At 38.2% G+C, this 21,447-nt stretch overlaps 1 protein-coding gene across 1 annotated transcript in view; it reads right to left on the bottom strand.

Moving 5' to 3' along the window:
• Nucleotides 1–484: 484 nt before the first annotated feature.
• Nucleotides 485–21,447, bottom strand: part of LOC120527094 (polypeptide N-acetylgalactosaminyltransferase 18) — a 776,032-nt gene continuing 755,069 nt past the window's right edge. The window contains exon 11 of the mRNA XM_039750177.1: nucleotides 485–1,222. Coding sequence (XP_039606111.1) covers nucleotides 1,076–1,222 — 147 coding nt within the window. The 3' untranslated portion in view covers nucleotides 485–1,075. The remainder of the gene's footprint in view (nucleotides 1,223–21,447) is intronic.

Below are 21,447 nucleotides of genomic sequence, written 5' to 3'. Positions count from 1 at the left end.
CGTGATATTATTCTTTCAGTCTCGGTGAGAATGGGGATATCGACTGACCAGTAAATCAAAAGCTTTGTCTGAGGACTTACCTCCTTTTTTGCCACCATGGTCCAGTACAAAGTTAGTAAAGTCTTGTGATCACTTCCAAGGGTTAGGGTTAGGGTTAGGGTTAAGTTACTTGAACTCTTCCAACTGGGGCAACTGCACTACCTTTGCTTGAAGTTCGGATGATATATATATACTGTACAAAGATTTGAGAAAAAAAGCCACTGTTTAATGGGAGATGACCATGACCTCAGGTTTGGATCCACATCACCCTCAAAAACTGACCATTTCAGAGCAAGCTGAAGGGCACAGTCTGATGAGACTGAGGATAACATCATCTGCAATTCTTTTGGTGGCCAAACTGGATAATGTCCAAGCCTTGGCACATTATATAATCTATCCATGAAAATCATGAAGTGGAGGTGAGCATTGGATTATTTAAGAAAGGACACAAACATATTTTTATTGTCAGAGTTTATAAATATTATCATTTGATCCATTTTTAATTTAGAAAATACTCTAAAATTTGATTCCAGCACATTCTGCAACATCATCACTGACTAGAAATTAAATCATTTGTTTTATGACAAACATATTCTACAAACCTGAGACACTAGAAAAAAGGAAACAGAAGGAAAGCAGAACACATTGCAGCTGTTTGCTACACAGTAGCAAACAGGGATCAAGTACAGAATGAATCAAGGAGAGGGGAATCCCAAAACTGTCCTCACCCTTCTCAATCACATCAAAGTTTGATGCATACTCCACCCAGATTTTTTTTCCCAGGTACCCACATTTTCTCTGTTCTTATGCCATATTTAACATTAGAAAAACTAACATTTAAGCACACACTACAAAATGTTTAGAGCATGAATGAAGTTTCTGTAGTGCTCAGGAAAGTAGAATGATAAACATCACTCGTCTGACTCATCTGGAGTTGCGGTCATTATCTTAAAGTGTGATCACACAGAAACTCTTCATTTTGATTCTCCCTCTTGCACATGGTGCATCCTCAGAGAAGAAGAGCTAGGAAACAGTCTCATAATGAGGGTCCGTTTACAATGTTTGTAATAGTCCATTGCTGGCCTGAGCATTTTTGAAGTACAAGTTGGACCCCAAACTCATTGTCTGTGTTTTCCTGTAGCTCCAGGCATCTCTTTGATTTTCTGTTCTGAATTGAACCTCCCTGGAAGAAAAAGAAAAAACAAATAAAATGTTACCTCTTTTATTTAAAAATCATTACTAGGGTAATTTGCTGTGTTTATCAGTGTGTATAGATCAAGTTTGAGGTACTGTTATGATATATTGAGGCAGAGAGTCCTAGCGCAATTTTATTTGGCAAAACATAATGTTTAAAATTTGAAATTGATAAATCATCCAATGTACCGTACTACATAATATTGTACGTGACAGTTTAAAATTACAAACACAAAATTTCCAAAACTGAAGAATATCATCTGCAAGTTAATAACAAGCTCTACATTCTACAAAAAAGCTATATAGTCCTGCAAAGCAGTCAATGCTTAATTTGAGTTTTGTCTACTTTCTGCATCTCTCTGACTATCCCACTTTTTTTTTTGCCATCCTCTTCCTCTGTATACTCTCCTGTATTTCCTCATTCCACCACCAGGTTTCCTTTTCCTCCTTCCTCTTTCCAGATGTCACCCTTACTACATCTTCTGTAGTTTCCCAGCTGTCTGGTAACTCTTCACTGCCACTGTTTTCCTGTTTCGACTTCCATCATTTGATCCTTGTCTCTGTCCTCACTCTCTTACTCTTCTTCTTGATCTCCAACGTCATCCTACAGACCACCTTCCTATGCTGCTTAACTACACTTTCCCCTGCCACCACTTTGCAGTCTTCAATCTCCTTCAGATCAACTCTTCTGCATAGGATGTAATCTACCTGTGTGCATCTTTCTCCACTCTTGTATGTAACCCTATGTTCCTCCCTCTTCTTAAAATACGTATTCACCACAGCCATGTCCATCGTTTTGGCAAACTCCACTATCCTCTGACCTTCTTCATTCCTCTCCTTGACACCATACCTACCCATCACCTCCTCATCTCTTCTGTTCCCTTCACCAACATGCCCATTGAAATCCGCTCCAATCATCACTTTCTGTCCCTTGGGTACACTGTTCATCACTTCATCCAACTCACTCCAAAAATCTTCTTTCTCACCCATTGCACACCCAACTTGCGGTGCATATGCACTAACAACATTCATCATCACACCTCCAATTTCCAGCTTCATAATCATTACTCTGCCTGACACACGTTTCACTTCCAAAACACTCTTGACATACTGTTCCTTCAGAATAACATTTCTCCTCCCATCCACAACATGATAGAACAATTTGAATCCATGTCTGATCTACCTGGCCTTACTCCCCTTCCATTTAGTCTGTTGCACGCACAATATAGCAACCTTCCTTCTCTCCATCTTATCTGCTACCTATCTCCCCTTACTAGTCATACTGCCAACATTCAAAGTTCCTACCCTCAGTTCCACTCTCTTTACTCTCCTCCTCTCCTCCTGCCTCCAGACACGTCTCCCCCCTCTTCTTCTTCTTCTTTGGTCAACAGTAGCCCAATTTCTGCGGTCAACAGTAGCCCAATTTCTGCCAGCACTCTGTTGGCTAACAGTACTGGTGGTGGTCGTTGTTAACCCGGGGCTCAACTGATCCGTTATAGAAATTTGTATTGTCCGCATATTGATTTGGCAAAATTTGTCCCTTCCTAACATAACCCTCCCCATTTTATGGCTATTGCAGAAAAAAAGGTAAGGTGGATGCCAAGTCTGTTAAATGTAGAAAGAGCTTGGCAAACATCTTGAAACATGGAGTGTGAACAGGTACCCTGGATTTCCTTCTGTTCTCTTTGATTGTGTAGCCTACTGCCACTTTTTTCTTGACACTACCATTGCTCGCTCTTAGTTGTCTTTAAAAGAACTAAATATGCCATTGGTTTGTTTATTTTAGATTAATTTCTTTTTGTTTTGTAAATGTACTTCATACTGTGTGGCACCATCTGATTCAGTTGCTCCTGAACATTTTCAAAAGAATTAACTCTTTAATAGGAAGTTTTCATAATTAAAAGACACAAATGACCAAATACTCTATGCATTTGTGTCTTTGCAGATTTTATTGTTTATCTGTTATAGCTGCAAAGAGGTTAATTTCTGTACCTGTATTATGGGGTTGCCACATTTCTCAATTATTAAGGAAAGCTTTTCAGTGAAAAAGCACGTAATTAAAAAAAAGAACAAAAAAATCAGGTTGCCTTTTCTCCGGTTTAACAGTTAATCCACCAGGAGGAGCAAGGGACACATCATTTATAACTCTCGAGAGCATAAACAGCCTTCTGAAAAAGTGCTGTGAAATACTGAGTGCTATGAAACTGAGGGTATGCTTATATGACTAGTTACCAAAAGAACTATGAAAAATGTACTTTCTCAGAAATAAAATAAAACCAGAAAATGAACAGTGCTGGAAAACAAACATTACAAAAGCAGTCTTATTACATTAAGGCAGGTAATCCATTACATAGTACAGAACAGTCCTACTGCAATTGGTTTTGGTAAGAACTTAAGCTTTCATTATTCTTAATTGAATAATTCTAAATTGAAACAATATATATTTTCTATAGTGACTTTCACAGAGAGCACAATCTGAAGGTGTTTTACAAAACACAATGTCAAGAAGTTCAAGATGACTCATGATAAACATGAGGGGAACACCGATCCTGAACATGTCTTAAATAGTAAGTCAGCATATACAGTTTAAAAGTATAAGCCGAAGGTACAAATGAGCTAATTGTTCCATTACTTCATTGTGTGAAGCCATAACCATCCTAGGGACTATCAGATGCAAGGCAGTAACTAACACTGGTTGCCTGTCCACCATGAAGCCCATTCAGGTACACAGACCCCCTGGGCCAGTTAGAATCGGCAAACAATGTAACATGATTGTAGGACGATGTATTGCACAGGATAAAATCCACATGAACACTGAAAGACCAGGCAAAATATGCATTGATAGGATCTAGGCTGGGAACTGACACCATGTACAGTATGTTGGCCTGTTGTGCAGTTGATTTAATGACTGCCCAAAATAGTTTTGGAAATCCCTTAGCCAAATTTGGGGTTGGTCAGGGGTACGGTATATTTAAAATACAAAAAAGTCGAGTTTTCAGTCAGCATCCAAGTTGTATGGCATATGAGATCTCTTGGATAGCCCAAGGGTAGCACAATAGAGCAGTAGGCTGGCACCACTGTCTAGCTGCTGTCTGTGCAGAGCTTGCATGTTCTTCCCAAGTGTGCACATTTTTCTCAGATATTCTGGTTTTCCTTCCAGTTCTGAAATTGTGCACGTATGGTTGGCTGTTGGCTCCAATTTGGACTGATATGAGTGTGTATGAGTGTGTGCACGAGTCTGCAGTGCAATGCCGTCACACCTAGGGATAAATCAGGTGAGTTCATAAAATGGTGATCATGTCTAGAAGGAGACTTCCAAGGAACAAGAGACTTGTGCTGTGGAAACTTAAAATAACGAGAATGCCTAAGCTCAAAGGCAAAACATAATCACGTTCATGAAGAAAGTGGAAGGGTAACAACTTTATTGATTTTAGACACTGGCTGTGGAAACTGTTTCTATCCATTCATTAAATACAGATTATGCAGAATGATTAGCAAATAGATAACTGCAGTAAAGCTGTCAAAATTTGATGACGATTATTAGAAAATAATTACTTGAGAGAATGGATTTCTCAGATTCCAATATGGTTTCCGAAAACTATTCTGTTTTTACTTTGCTTTCATATACATACTTTTACTTTATTAGATTTTCTGTTACAAAGGAGATTTTCACTTTATTTTCATAAAATTGTATTTTTATGTTTTCCTCAGGAATGTTTCTTCATTTAAATTTTAAGAGTGTCACAAGTTTGAGTTGCTAGGGTGTACTCATGGTTGCTAAAAAAAAGTCAGGACCACCTCAACAGCAAAGCAACTGGAATCCTTCTGTCCAAGATTTTGTATACTTCAGATTAAAGTGCTTTTTCAGATTTGGATTTTTGTGTGGCACCACGCCATTATAGCAGAATGCTTTTATGAGATTTTAATTTAGTGATGACAGCTTGCCTTCCAGTCGTAGTGCTTTTTCAAGTGGTCTTGTCAAAGAGAACTTCTGAGTCTAGAAGTTTGTGGCAGCAGCAGCTTTCCTTCCAGTCCCAGTGTTTTTATAAGAAGTGAATGTTCACCATTCAGACAGAGTTTTGCTTTTATTTATTTTTTTGCGATGGCTGATCATGTAAACTTCAAGCTTCTTTCAAGTGTTGTTCTTATGGTGACAGCTCCTTTCTTAATTGTGGTGTAGATTTTTGTCTTAAGTGTTTTTGATCTGGTTATGAAATAGGATATTCTTGGTGAACAACTCTTGCAATCTTGTTCTGACTACGTTCACAGTAAAACTTGAGGTGGTTGGTTTGGGAAAGAAGCCGGGCAGCCACATTAGAAAACAAGACAAGCGGCTGGCGTCCACATACCGGGTTTTACTGAGTGTTTTGTGTTTTTTGTGATGTATGCAATAGTTTCATATGAGACAGAGAACTTTTGACTATAGCTGAGAATGGAGATTCAGAAATTAAGGGGTTTCTTAAGTGTAATTCCAGATATGCTACACACACACACACGCATACATACATACATGCACGTGTTAAAGTTGTCTGTGAAGGGCTCCCTGTTTAAACGCGGCTGCCAGTCGTGAACTGGGCCCTTCGTCGCACAGCATTATAATTTTTATAAGGGAAACAAAATTACAAAAGAAAACCCTTAGATATTGATTCGATAGGAACGGCCTACTCGGAATCACTGTCCAAATCGTAATTATGTGGTGGTGTAGGAGCATTTCTGCTTCTGTCCATTCACAGTCCATCTCATTTTCACGGTTGCTTTGTGGCAATCCAAAGAGTAAGGCAATATACACGGAGCAATGGTTATAAAAGGGGGACACATAGGTATTCAGGCTATTTAAAACATAAATAGGGATCACTTCACTGACATGTAAGCAAGCCACGGTACAACTGTGAGATGCGCAGCACTCCCCGGCTACAAACTTAACAATAATAATTTCCAGAACGTGCTGTTACGTTGTCATTCATTTTACCCACTGTCTTTCTTTCATTCATATGTTATGTAGGCACATACCTTTTATCTTCGGCAATCTCATTCTCTAACCAGGCCTCAGGAGCTAACCAGCGTAACACTGTCCACCACCCCTTTCGTTATCCCGGCACATTGTTGACATCCGTGAGTAACAACAACGTACTAAACTGGAAGGTGGTCTACACATGCATGGAATTCACAGACAAACAAAGATCAAGATATAAATTAAGATCTCTCTTTTTAATTTAAAGCACAAAAATTTGTTTAGTTTAAATGTCTGTGTTTTGAGGTGTGACTGGCGTACTACAGTCTTCAGTAGTATAAGCCTGGAGGAGATTCTTAATGCAATGCCTATGTTTTAGCTGTCTCTCTACTGCCATCTAGTGCTTCTTCTAATTCATTCGTGGACAAACAAAGATCAAGATCCAAATGAAGATTATATATAGAGATAACTAGCAGAATACCCGCGCTTCGCAGCGGAGAAGTAGTGTGTTAAAGAAGTTATGAAAAAGAAAAGGAAAAATTTTAAAAATAACGTAACATGATTGTTAATGTAATTGTTTTGTCTTTGATATGAGTGTTGTTTATATATATATCTATACTAATAAAAGGCAAAGCCCTCACTCACTCACTCACTCACTCACTCATCACTAATTCTCCAACTTCCCGTGTGGGTGGAAGGCTGAAATTTGGCAGGTTCATTCCTTACAGCTTCCTTACAAAAGTTGGGCAGGTTTTATATCGAAATTCTACGCGTAATGGTCATAACTGGAAGCAGTTTTTCTCCATTTACTGTAATGGAGATGAGCTTCAACGCCGTGGGGCGGAGTTTCGTGTGACATCATCACGCCCCACGTAATCACGCAGTACATAGAAAACCAGGAAGACCTAAAAAGCGCTGAAGAAAACATGCATTATATAATTGAGAAGGCAGCGAAACAATAAGAAGCGAGCGAGTGACATATACTACCATATTCATGACTTCTGCTACTGAAACAAAGCACGATGTAAACCTACACTTTAAATTAAGTTCATAGACAGGCTGCCGCTGGCGTTTGTAATTTAGTGCCTGCCCATATAAGGCCGTCCGTCAGCGGCAATCCAATAGCAAACTCCCACTAAATATTCACGGGTTAAGGACTGTGCTTATGCAGAGGAAGATGAGATGGTCAGGGTGGTGTTTGGCACAAACTCAGCGAAACTGCGAGAGAAAGTTTTAAGTGCCAGGACTAAGGTAACATTAAATACAGCCATGGACATAGCACGAGATGGCACCAGCACAACTGGGAACTTCGATGCATGTACACCGAGCGCTCACGTGAACTGCGCAGTGCACAGATAAAAGCAACAGTTCCAAAGAGCTGAACAAAACCGAATTACACAATTGAAAAGGCAGCAAAAAATATGAAGCGTCTGATACATACAAGCATATTCATAAATGCTGCTACTGCGGAAACAAAGCACACGGTGGAAAAAGTCAATGTCCCGCTAAAGGAAGACAGTGTAAAAAACCCGTGCATGCAGTGTGTCAGGTCTCAGATAAAGAAGAAGACGAGCTGTTTATTGATGCAGTAAGAAACGAATCGATGAATGAAACCTGTCATCTTTACAACGATTGACAAACACGGAATGTAACTTGAACACAACACATCCTACAAATACGAACCTGATTGAAAGAAATAATGATAATCAAATCCTTGATGACAGCAACACTCAGTAACACTCACAAAACAAATACTGTATATTGACAGTCATGTTACGTTATTTTTAAAATGTTCCCTTTTCTTTTCTAGCTTTTTAACACACTACTTCTCCGCTGCGATACGGGTATATATATATATGTATATATATATCCCGATCTACATACTCGAATAATGGATACTTTATTGCCATCAATGATTGTTTTGGTAAAGCCATAATCAGTGTATTCATTAGATGAACGGTAAAAAGTAAGAGCGAGGGAGGATGACTTATTGAGGCATGCAGGCTGTAGTGCGCGTCAACTCTATCTGAATTGCGCGATCACATTTGAAAAATATATCTTTTCAAGTTCTATTTAGTCCATATGTGTCAAACTCAAGGGCGGGCCACATCCGGCCCGGCGTGTAATTATATCCAGCCCGCGAGATCATTTTATATACTGTATTATTGTTATTAATGGCCGGGTATATGAAGCGCTGGTAACACAATAAACTACAGATCCCATAATGCAGCGCTTCAGCTGCCTTGCCGAACACTTACCGCGTTAATCAAGTCTAGCTTATGATGCTGCAAGTTATTGCGAAGCTAGCTCACACGATGCTGAAGAGAAAAGTTGATTCTGAAAATAGAGCCTTTAAAAACCGATGGGAGGCTGAGTATATGTTTACTGAACCCGTGTGTCTCATTTGTGGAGCTAATGTGGCTGTAATTACAGAATTTAATCTAAGACGGCACTATGAGACAAAACATCAGGGAGTTCTGTGTTGTGGAGATTCTCAGGATGGATTGCAGGTGCTCATCAGTGAGGCTGAAAGACCTGAATGCAATGCAGAAGATACAGAAAGCAGAAGAATTAAATAAGAATCTGACACCAGCGGACGTTTTTACCGTGCACAATCACAAAGTGATTTCAAGTGAAGTTGCTTTTATGGGAGACACAAATGCACCAGTGCAACTTTCCCTGTTGCCAAGTAATGTTAAACCAAGTCGTCACTACGGTGTTCCCAAATCGCACTTTGCTGATAAACTGGCGCACTGAGTTTGCACGGCGCTTTGGTGACTTTGAAGAACAAAAAAAGTCCGTCTACATGCGGCTCGAACCTTGTGCATGTTTGGTAGCACATATCTGTGTGAGAAGCTCTTCTCAGTGATAAAGACTAACAAAACAGCACACAGGAGTCGCCTCACTGATGAGCACCTGCAATCCATCCTGAGAATCTCCACAACACAGAACCTCACACCAAACAGAAACGAACTTGTTGCCAAAAAAAGATGCCAGGCGTCCAGCTCTAAAATGACATATGAGCAAAGACAACTGAATGATTTGATTTGTTATTGCTGAAAGGAACACATTTTATTTATATTTCCAGGTTTTGTTATGCAGCATGTTCATATTTGAATTTGTATAATTTTGAAAGGATATATTTTTATGGAGAGCAAAATCTTTTGGGATATTTAAAATCTAAGTTTATTTTTTATATAAATTTACAGTGGTGTGAAAAACTATTTGCCCTCTTCCTGATTTCTTATTCTTTTGCATGTTTGTCACACAAAATGTTTCTGATCATCAAACACATTTAACCATTAGTCAAATATAACACAAGTAAACACAAAATGCAGTTTTTAAATGATGGTTTTATTATTTAGGAGAAAAAATCCAAACCTACATGGCCCTGTGTGAAAAAGTAATTGCCCCCTGAACCTAATAACTGGTTGCGCCACCCTTAGCAGCAATAACTGCAATCAAGCGTTTGCGATAACTTGCAATGAGTCTTTTACAGCGCTCTGGAGGAATTTTGGCCCACTCATCTTTGCAGAATTGTTGTAATTCAGCTTTATTTGAGGGTTTTCTAGCATGAACCGCCTTTTTAAGGTCATGCCATAGCATCTCAATTGGATTCAGGTCAGGACTTTGACTAGGCCACTCCAAAGTCTTCATTTTGTTTTTCTTCAGCCATTCAGAGGTGGATTTGCTGATGTGTTTTGGGTCATTGTCCTGTTGCAGCACCCAAGATCGCTTCAGCTTGAGTTGACGAACAGATGGCCGGACATTCTCCTTCAGGATTTTTTGGTAGACAGTAGAATTCATGGTTCCATCTATCATAGCAAGCCTTCCAGGTCCTGAAGCAGCAAAACAACCCCAGACCATCACACTACCACCACCATATTTTACTGTTGGTATGATGTTCTTTTTCTGAAATGCTGTGTTCCTTTTACGCCAGATGTAACGGGACATTTGCCTTCCAAAAAGTTCAACTTTAGTCTCATCAGTCCACAAGGTATTTTCCCAAAAGTCTTGGCAATCATTGAGATGTTTCTTAGCAAAATTGAGACGAGCCCTAATGTTCATTTGCTTAACAGTGGTTTGCGTCTTGGAAATCTGCCATGCAGGCCGTTTTTGCCCAGTCTCTTTCTTATGGTGGAGTTGTGAACAATGGCCTTAATTGAGGCAAGTGAGGCCTGCAGTTCTTTAGACGTTGTCCTGGGGTCTTTTGTGACCTCTCGGATGAGTCGTCTCTGCGCTCTTGGGGTAATTTTGGTTGGCGGCCACTCCTGGGAAGGTTCACCACTGTTCCATGTTTTTGCCATTTGTGGATAATGGCTCTCACTGTGGTTCACTGGAGTCCCAAAGCTTTAGAAATGGCTTTATAACCTTTACCAGACTGATAGATCTCAATTACTTCTGTTCTCATTTGTTCCTGAATTTCTTTGGATCTTGGCATGATGTCTAGTTTTTGAGGTGCTTTTGGTCTACTTCTCTGTGTCAGGCATCTCCTATTTAAGTGATTTCTTGATTGAAACAGGTGTGGCAGTAATCAAACCTGGGGGTGGCTACGGAAATTGAACTCAGGTATGATACACCACAGTTAGGTTATTTTTTAACAAGGGGCAATTACTTTTCACACAGGGCCATGTAGGTTTGGATTTTTTCTCCCTAAATAATAAAACCATCATTTAAAAACTGCATTTTGTGTTTACTTGTGTTATATTTGACTAATGGTTAAATGTGTTTGATGATCAGAAACATTTTGTGTGACAAACATGCAAAAGATAAGAAATCAGGAAGGGGCAAATAGTTTTTCACACCACTGTACATAAGAGTAAAGAAATTTGAATGTTTGTTCTTTTAAGTTATTTAAGGTTTGAGTTGATTTATTCACGAATAATATTCCTGTCTGTTTTTACCGTTCCTACCAAAGATATTTCTGTCGACTAAATAAAAATTCCTTCTATTTAAAATTTAAATAGAACTTGAACAAATACGATAGTTCATAATATCCACGCAGAGCGGGAGTTATCCGTTTTAACAAGCAGCGTATTGCACTGATACGAAATAGCTGTGTGTGTATATATGTAGATATGTATGTATATGTATATATATGTATATATATATGTTTATGTGTGTGTGTGTAAATATATATATATATATTTATATATATATATATATATATATATGACAGCAACACTCATCACTCACAACAGTGACAAAACAATTACATTTACAATCATGTTACGTTATTTTCAAAATGTTTCCTTTTCTTTTCATTGCTTCTTCAACACACTACTTCTCCGCTACGAAGCGCGGGTATTTTGCTAGTATATATATATAAAATACACACACACACACATACATACTATGGGGTGCCAAACAGGCAAATTGATTTTGTGAATATATAAAGTCAAAAGTTGAATATATAAAGTCATCGCTGGAATATATAAAGTCATCGCTGGAATATATAAAGTCATTCCTGATTATATAAAGTGAAAGTCAAAATCTATTGATTGAAACTACTCTGAACTGAACTAAGTTAACAAACGTATTCAGAAAAATAAATTTAAAAAACACTATTCGGTTAATGTTTTGAAAATGATGCATGTGCCCTGCCCAGGATTGGTTCCTGCCTTGTGCCCAGTGTTGGCTGGGATTGGCTCCAGCAGCCCCCCGTGACCCTGTGGTCGGATTCAACGGGTTGGGAAATGGATGTATATTCCAGCGCTGACTTTGTATATTCCGACACTGACTTTATATATTGAAGTTTTGACTTTATATATTGCAGCGCTTACTTTATAGCCTGTATTCCGACGCTGACTTTATATATTCAAGATTTGACTTTATAGATTCTGACAGTGACTTTATATGATCAAGTTTTGACTTTATATATTCGCGAATGACTTTATATATTCAAGTTTTGACTGTATATACTGTAGTTAAATTTAATCATCATTGCATAACTTTTTCTTTACCATAGAAATTTAAAGACTAAATTCAACTTCCATTCCTACCAAAGATATTTCTGGTGACTAAATAGAACCTACTTATATCCAAATTCGAGCTATTGAGCTGTTTCCTGCCTGCCTGAATAAGTCACCCTCGCTTCGCTCTTACGTTTTTACCGTTCATTTAATCATGGCTAGTGGCGGAAAAATTATAAAATGGAAGGGGGATTACACTGAGTATGGCTTTACCAAAACAATTATTGATGGCGAATCGATTATTCATAAAGCTTCAATTGGTGATCTGTTTTTCTGTGTTAACCTCATATTTTTTCATACTTCTTCTCAAACCAAGGGGGTGCGAGGGTAAAATGAATCTGGAAGTGCTGATCAATGTAATCGGTGTACCAGGAAATCATGCATTGACAGAAGTTCCCCTTTGCTTGTGATTAAATGCATGATTTTTAACGCGTTATGGAGCACATGCATCGAAGCTTCTCAGCTATGCTTGTGCTAAGAAAAGGAAACATTTCAAAAATAACACGATTGTCAATGTAACCTTTTGTAAGTAGTGCCTGGTGGATTCAGTGTGGAGGAACTCTAGACACAGCGTGTGTATTATCTTGTGGATTTTTCTGTGAGTGTTTGGTGGCAGCGTCACAAAGTCGTAACACTGCATTAGCTGAGGAGCGCAACTCAGAGCGAAATGAGGTGAATGGGAGGGGAGATGATGACGTGACTCCCCCACCCGCCTTAACTGTCAATCCCCCACAAACACAGTCTCTCGGAATTTGCATAAGCACAGCCCTTCACCTGCAATTTTAACTTAGTTACAAAGTGATCAAAACTCTCGTTTATATCCTGCGTCCTCTCATTAAACTTGTATCCCGCATTACCCGTGGGCATGACAAATGCCAGCGGCAGCCTGTCTATGAACTTAATTTAAAGTTTAGGTTTACACCGTGCTTTGTTTCCGAAGTAGCAGCACTCATGAATATGGTTGTATATGTCACTCGCTCACTTCTTATTGTTTTGCTGCCTTCTCAATTATATAATGCATGTTTTCTTCAGCGCTTTTTGGAGCTCTTCCTGGTTTTCTACGTACTGCGTTGATAGTCAGTTCACGTGATTACGTGGGAGGCGTGATGATGCCATACGAAACTCCGCCCCCACGGCCATCCAGCTCAACTCCATTACAGTATATGTAGAAAAATAGCTTCCAGTTATGACCATTACGCGCAGAATTTCGAAATGAAACCTGACCAACTTTTGTAAGTAAGCTGTTAGGAATGAGCCTGCCAAATTTCAGCCTTCTACCTACACGGGACGTTGGAGAATTAGTGATGAGTCAGTGAGTGAGGGCTTTGACTTTTATTAGTATAGATATCCATCCATTATCCAACCCACCATATCCTAACTACAGGGTTACGGGGGTCTGCTGGAGCCAATGCCAGCCAACACAGGGTGCAAGGCAGGAAACAAACCCCGGGCAGGACGCCAGCCCACCGCAGGGCACACACACACACAGGACAATTTTGAATCGCCAATGCATCTAACCTGCATGTCTTTGGACCGTGGGAGGGAACCCACGCAGACACGGGGAGAACATGCAAACTCCAGGCAGGGAGTAGCGAAACCGGTCTTCTAGTGATAATAACTCCTTCTTGAGATAATTGCCATCCAAATGTACGTCATCTGTGCATAATACAGCAGCCACAATTCAAAAGGTTTGCCAAAATCACTTTTATATTAAAAACTGGAAAAAACTTTAGAATATACCTGTCTTTCAAAGGAATAAATCATTGCCAGTTGTAGAGCTTCTTTTGATACAAAGGCAGAAGAGTGTCTGAATAATACGATTTTGTTTCTATGTTCTTGTTAAAATATACAATTTTCTAAATGTTTTCTTTCTATTAAATGTGTTTTAAATGGCAAGGGGAGACATATACAGCACTTAGTGACTAACTAAGTAGACAAACTTTAGTGATGGACCAAAACTGAATTTTTTCACTTTTGGTCAAAAATGTGAGTGTTTTATTGCTGAAAACAAAAAATATCAAATGTTTTTAAAGTATATTTGAATCAAGGCAAAAAGTAGAGCTATTCAGTTTAGTCCTGCTATTCGGATTACAGCAGGGCTCATACACTGTATGTACAGGAACTTTAGAAAATGACATTTGGTTTCCACTGGTATTTTTACTCTTCTGAAGTGAAGGTGGCTCACAAAAGAACACCTGTAGGCCGCGGTTTGAATGTGCACAAAAAAACTCTCAAGAACTCCCATCAATAAATACACTTATGTTTTGACATTCACGCTGCATTACAAGGGTGGTTTAATCCCAAAATTGCAGCATATGCAGAGGAAAATAAATGTGCCAACACCAGCTGGTCTGCATCTGTTAAAGCCGAGCAGCATCGCTTTAGGTGACTTTTGACTCATGTCAGTGGACATTATAGAAAGGATTAAATGAAGCACAGTAAACTTTACTGCAATTTTCACTATAAAACAGAAACCGTGCACATTTTTGCTGATTGCTGTTCCAACCAAGTCCTTTTCAATGATTGAATTTTATGCAGTTGTTTATGGCCAGATCTCTTAATAAAAATAACAAATAATACATTTCCAATTCAGGAGATCAGAAAGTTAAAATTGACTTTGACCATGGCGTCGGGGAGTTAAAAGACAACAAACCTGTCGGACACTAACAGAACAGGGGCCGGTGGCCACAGCTGATATTGACCTGGAATGACTTGCTCTCAGTGCGGCTGCCAAAAAAAGCTTTCTGTTGTTCTCTAAGAACTGTTTTTGTAAAATACGCTGGTAAGATTATAGTTGCAATAGATTTAATTGTTATTTTATTAGTTGACATGAGGCAGGTCATGGATATCGGTATATCAGACCATTTTTTCATATTATTTAATGTAGAAATGTTGATAACTACAACTATTGAGAAGCATATTGTTAAATATTATTTTGGTACATCTGCAGCTTCAGTGTTTGCTAATATTTAAAAAGAAAATCATTCAGATTGTAGTGCTTACCTCAATAGTGCAAACAGTAAGGCAGAAAACTTTGATGCAAAGGTAAGAGCTGCAGCTAACCTAGTGGTCTCTGAAAAGACAGTTAAGAAATTCTCCAGCATTATGATACCTTGGAAGACCCCAAGAGTGTCTGATTTAAAGAGAACATGCCAGAGAGCTGAGTGTCAATGGAGGGAAAATTGTCCACTGTGAAATATTGAATGCAAAAATAACTGAATATTACAATGCAGTCTGCCTTGAGAGGCGGTCCTGTTCCTCTAAAATTATAAATAATACTAAAGGTAATCCAAGAGGTTTAGTCTAACCCTAACCCTAACCCTAACTATTGATTGTATTCTAAACCCAGCTCACATAGTGGAATGCCTCCTAAAAGCTACTAGTGAAACTTACAAGACCTTTGCTATATTTTTTAAAAACAAAATGAATGATATTAGAAATAATGCAGTACATTCTACCAAAGTTAATCCAATTGACTCCCAGCATGCCCTTTTAAAGCGAGTTAAATTCTTTCACTAGAACAGATCAACCCAAACTACAGAGAATAATTTATCAGCTAAAACCCTCCACCTGTGTCCTTGACCCAATACCAACAGGCTATTTCAAAGAAGTCTCCGATGTCATAAATGATAGTGGCCTTGACACAGTGAGGTCATTATTAGATACGGGGGTCTTCCCTGACTGTCTAATGACTGCTGTTGTTAAACCTCTGGTCAAGAAAAATAATCAACCCCTCTGTCTTTGACAATTTGAAATCAATATCTAACCAGCCTTTCTAAGCGTGTACTCACACTGGCAATTCGTTCCATGCCCAAACACGTTTGTCTGCTTGTTACCCCGCAAATTCTGGTTTGTTTGACTAGTATGATTGTTCCGTGCCGGGCCAACCGTACCATGCCCTGGCCCACTTGGTGAGGTGGGCCCAAGAACGGTTCAATAGCATTAGGGAACAGTGTGATCACTAAATGTGCATGAGCTTGGAAAACAGATATTACGCCAATGATAAGTCTGATAGTGCAATTCCTATCTCATTCAATACCATTTGAGTTAAAAACAGATTTTTATTCTCATCTTACACATGAACGTGAATTATAGATAGCAAGAAAAGCTGCAAATTCCTCCTTTAATATCATTTGTCTCCATAAAAATCTTCTCTTATGTACAGCACAGTTAACAGCAAAACGCTGTTCTGCACTCAATAAATCTGTTAAGAGGTTAGAGTGATATCCTGCCAAAACAACCACAAAATAAGTAAAATCATTTTGACATGCATGATGTCACTATGACACAAATTCAAATGGTCATGACGAAAGCATTCACGAGCCTAGAATTTTAAATGCAGTGTTGGTACAGGCAGGGGGGAGTGGGGAGTGGGGACAATCACACTTGGGCACTGTATAGAACAAACATGCAGGGTAAAATCCTAGAAATGGCAGTTATTAAGATGCTAAATGATTACTTGAATAAGCATTCTGTTCTTGACAAGTTTTAGAACAAATCACAGTGGAGAAACTACACTAAAGTAGTAAATGATTTGCAGGTTAATGTGGACAGAAGCCGTATATTTGTTCTTGTTCTCTTAGACTTCAGTGCAGCATTTGACATCATATACCACAGTATTCTTATAAATCATCTTAGACACTGGGTGGGCCTCTCCAGCAGTGTCTTAAATTGGTTTCAGTCTTACTTAACAGATAGAAAATTATTTGTTAGTTGTGGTGATTGTACTTTGGAGATCCATGATATTTGATATGGTGTACCACAAGGATCTATTCTGTGTCCACTGCTCTTTTCAATCTATATGCTTCCATTAGGTCAGGTTATCTCAAAGCACAAGGTAAACTGCCACAGCTATTCAGAAGACACACAGCTTTATTTATCGATAGCACCTGATGACGTTGATGCTCTTGGCTCTGTGATCGAATGTCATAATTGTATTTCCGAATGGATGAGTAGTAACTTTGTCAAACAAAATAAGGAAAAAACAGAAGTCTTAGTAATTGGCAAACATGGATACAGCAGGGGGATTAGAAATAAAGTTAGTCACTTAGGTTTAAAAGTCAAAGCAGAGGTAAAGAATTTAGGGGTAATCATTGACTCTGACCTGAACTTTAAATTGCATACTAACCAGATTATTAAGACTCTATTTTTCACTTTAGGAATATATCAAAAGTTAGACCTCTTATAACTTTATAATAGACTGAAAAATTAATTCACGCTTTTGATTTTGGTTGACTAGGTTACTGTTATGAACTCCTTACAAGACTACCTAAGAAAGACATCAATTGGTTACAATTAGTTTTATTGTTGATACATTGGTTACCCATGTCATTCAGAATCGACTTTAAAGTACTACTAATGGTTTATAAAGCCTTAAATAATCCTGCTCCATCCTATAAATTGGAATGTCCAACCCCCTACACTCAAAGTTGTAATCTTAGATCTCTGAATGGAGGTCTGCTTATAATCCCAAGAGCCATGCTTAAAAGAAGTGGTGTGGCGGCCTTTTGCTGTTATGTACCTCAAATCTGGAATACTTCACCAGGCTAATACTGTGGAACATTAAAAAAAAAACTGCAAAAAACAGGCCTTTTCATAGCTACATTTCAGTCGTACTTCTAATAGACTGTATGGGCATAGTTATCATATTCTTCAGGCATCTGCAATCTATATAATCTCTACTCTTTTCTGCTTCCTTTTCCAGTTCTACTGAGTGCCACCACCACCTGAACCACAGTAGCCCCCTGAGATGATGGAATCAAGGCGAGTGTCTCAGCTGTCCACGAGACCAACTTCTTCAAATTCTCATCTTGTGAACCATGAAAACTAAGAGGTCTGATTTAGATATATTCATGTTAGGCAGAATGCCCAGTGTGGGCTGGGTGGTCTTTTGGCCTTGGATTCCCTGCAGATTTTGTTTTATTTCTTCAGCCTAACTGCAGTCCTCACAGCCATCTGATCTTACCTTTTGTTTGTCGATACTTAATATTGCCTAAGCGTAATTGTTTTTCTCATGTCTTGTAAAGCACTTTGAGCTACATTGTTTGTATGTAAATATGCTACATAAATAAATATTTATAATCTTTCATTATGCAGAGGCAGATTCTCTAGGGGGCATTTTAATTTATTTTGGAAGACCTCCTATTGTCCTCCTTCTAATACTTTAAAAAATACATTAAAAAAACCAACTGTCCTTCAGAGAGTGCATAGTAAATAAAATGTATTATTATTATAATTATTATAGTATGTTTATTTCTCAAATATAAAGCGAATGACCTAGTATAATGCATTGCAAGAAAAGTCTCATAATTAGAAACTATTATGTAAAGTCGGTACTAATGATGGCTTGCCTGGCCTCCACACCAGCCTGTGATACACCCTCTGCTGTTAAGATTATTGGGTATTTTGACATTTCCAGTCTCCAGCACTGGGTTTGTTCTTTAGCTGCTGTTTGATGGTTAGTAACAGATGTCAACAGGCATCCATGAAAAGGATATCTGCGATCACCCAGCAGTCATCTACCACCAAACTCACCATTTCTAGACTTTTGACACAATAAAGATTCCACGGGTACACTCAAGACCACTTTATACACTAACATAATATATTTGGTCTATTCGTTATTACTGGGTACTATGTGGACAACTGGTGAGTTTCTTCGTTTTAACTGTTACCCTCGATCCAAAGTTCTTGTATTATTTATGGTAATGCCACACTTCATAGGGTTTTACTATTGTTTTTAGATTTTTCTATGCTTGGCAGTTTTGTCACCAGCATTACAGAGTTAGATCATTATACCTGGCTTTAATGTTGCATTTGTGTCCATTAATCATCATTATCAAAAATGTCTGTTTTCCATTTTTAATTTTTCTGTCTATCCATACATTTTTTCAATTGCAATATCCATTTTTAATTAAGACGATCATAAAGGTGCTAGAGTTTACTGACAATATGTCTTTATTAATAAGACCCAGGAGGTGTAGTCAGGAACAAGGCAAGGTCAAAGCCAAAAGTCTGACTAGAGCTTGAAGATTTAAAACAAAAGCTGAGATTTTCAAACCAGGACAACAAAGATCAAAAAGTTTTGTTTGCATTCTGCACAAGACTTATCCATCAGTCTCGGATACTGTGAAATGCACATGCCAACTTTCTATATAATCATACATTCTGAGGAATTCTGGTAATGATTATCACAATAAGCCCAGATTGTGATAAGACAGAGACTCTGGATTTATTGTGAGTAATGAAAGGACTAATAGATAATAACATGGACCAGAATCGCAGTCTGTGTGAGACAAGGTCAAAACCAGGAGATCCAAAATATATCGAACCAAAGTGAGGCAAACCAAAAGTCAAAGTGTACATCGAAAGTGAAACAAACCTAGCACTTGGCCTACTTAGAATTGAAACTACATAACTAGCATTACAGATTGTTGTTTATTTTTTATCCAACTTAAGGACAATGTTTACTAGGGGTTCCAGTGATATTACAGAAGACTGTAAAAAAATAATAATTACAGAGTTCTCAAATGGGTTTCAAGCACTGAAACCTTTGGAAATGAAAGTTTACTATGACAGTGAAACCTTTTCTCTGAAATGGCAGCGCCCACAGCAAAACAAAGATTGTGTCTAGTTTAATGTTAAATATTTTAAACTTTTTTCAAAAAACACTTTTTTATTTTTGGAATTATTAAGGTTCCAAAACCCCCAATAAAATGCATACATTTTAAATATTTGTTCAAGGGAACCTACAAAAAATGTAAAAAAACGGTGATCCTAATACTTCAAAAGATGAAGAAGTTCCCAAGAAAGTAAGCAACACCTTCATACTAGAATGTCTCCTGAACATTGTGGAGTCTTAATATTTATGGACTGTCTGGTGGTCAGACTTTATCGGTTAAGCTCTGTCTATATTTCGTTAAGTGGGAATATATCAGTTTATCTGATCGTGCTGAGAACCTCAAGTTATGAGCTTTGATCATTTTTTGCCTCATTATACTCAGTTCTGGTATCTCCGGAAACTGAAGAAATAAGATTTTTTGTTTTGCAAATAATTAATGATAACATATCAGATATTCACATTTTCAATATTTTGTTTAACTACATTGGACTGTTCTCAATTTTAATCTTAATCTTTAACCCTTTCTGTTCATTGTTGGTCATACTTGAGATTCTGTCTCAGTCAGAAATGTAACCATTTTTAAGAACAAAGAAATGAACGCAATTAGCGGAGAGTGATGAGAGTAGCACAAACAAGCAGAGAACAATACAGAAGAAAAAGATACTGGACAAATGCAAGACAGAAAGAAAGCAACAGTCTAGTGGATGAAACCAGGAAAACTTAGCCAGATACTGTCCATGTCCTTCAGCTAACTGAATCTGAGAATGTAAGACTTTAAAGTAACAAGCAAAAAGCATTTCTTTCTCCTATGCTTATTTTTCTTTCTTGTGATGGTGTAAGCAAAAGAGGTCCCATATTCCCAGCGATGGTGCCCCCTGGTGGATACAATATGTGGTCCTTTTGGGTTTAGCAGAAGCCTCTCTTGGTTTGGGCCTTCTAAAGATGACACTGTCATATCCACTTTAGATTCAGTAGGCTGATGTTGTTGCTGCAGAGATTGTGGGGAGTGTAGAGAAAGGCACATTTAAGGAGAGTTTTGTCCGTCTAAAGTACATCACGCTGAATCAACTGATTGTAGATTTTGCCTCTTGAGATTTATGAGACCGGCAATCAATTTCATAAACAGCTTGGTTTCTGTTTGTTAATCCAAAAAGAAAAATTCAATGATAGATTTGTACATGGAGTTCTTTGATGCTATTATAGGTTTTACAGCATTTTTTTTTACTTTTGAACTGGCTTAATAATACTCTGCCAACTGCAAAGAACAAATATTTCTATAAAATTAATCTGTTCTCTTACTAAGAAGTAAAACTACCGGTAGGACCTTTTCACTCAAAGTTCAGAGCAGAGCCACCAGGAGGAGTTTTCAACTTAAACAAATGGAACTATAGTAAGCGCAGATCAACTCAAAGGGTTTTAAAATCATTAGATGATGAAATAGCACTGGTGCCAGTTGTTATTTTGAAACAAAATTTTCAGTACGGGAACAATTTTAAGCAGCTTCACTACAAACTTCACACAGGCTTTAGAACACTGTTCTGAAAGCAGAGTACTGTATGTACAGGTGAGCAGTTACCCAGGCATATGGCATCTTTAAGTAGCACCTTGTTTTGTGAATACTTCATGAACAGTTATAGTCCAGCTTCTTCTCAGCAGTTGTCTTCTTGTAA

The sequence above is a fragment of the Polypterus senegalus genome, chromosome 1 (assembly GCF_016835505.1).
Source record: "Polypterus senegalus isolate Bchr_013 chromosome 1, ASM1683550v1, whole genome shotgun sequence".
Taxonomy (NCBI): domain Eukaryota; kingdom Metazoa; phylum Chordata; class Cladistia; order Polypteriformes; family Polypteridae; genus Polypterus; species Polypterus senegalus.
The sequence above is the reverse complement of the archived record's forward strand: the minus strand, read 5'-3'. Positions and strand labels throughout refer to the sequence as shown.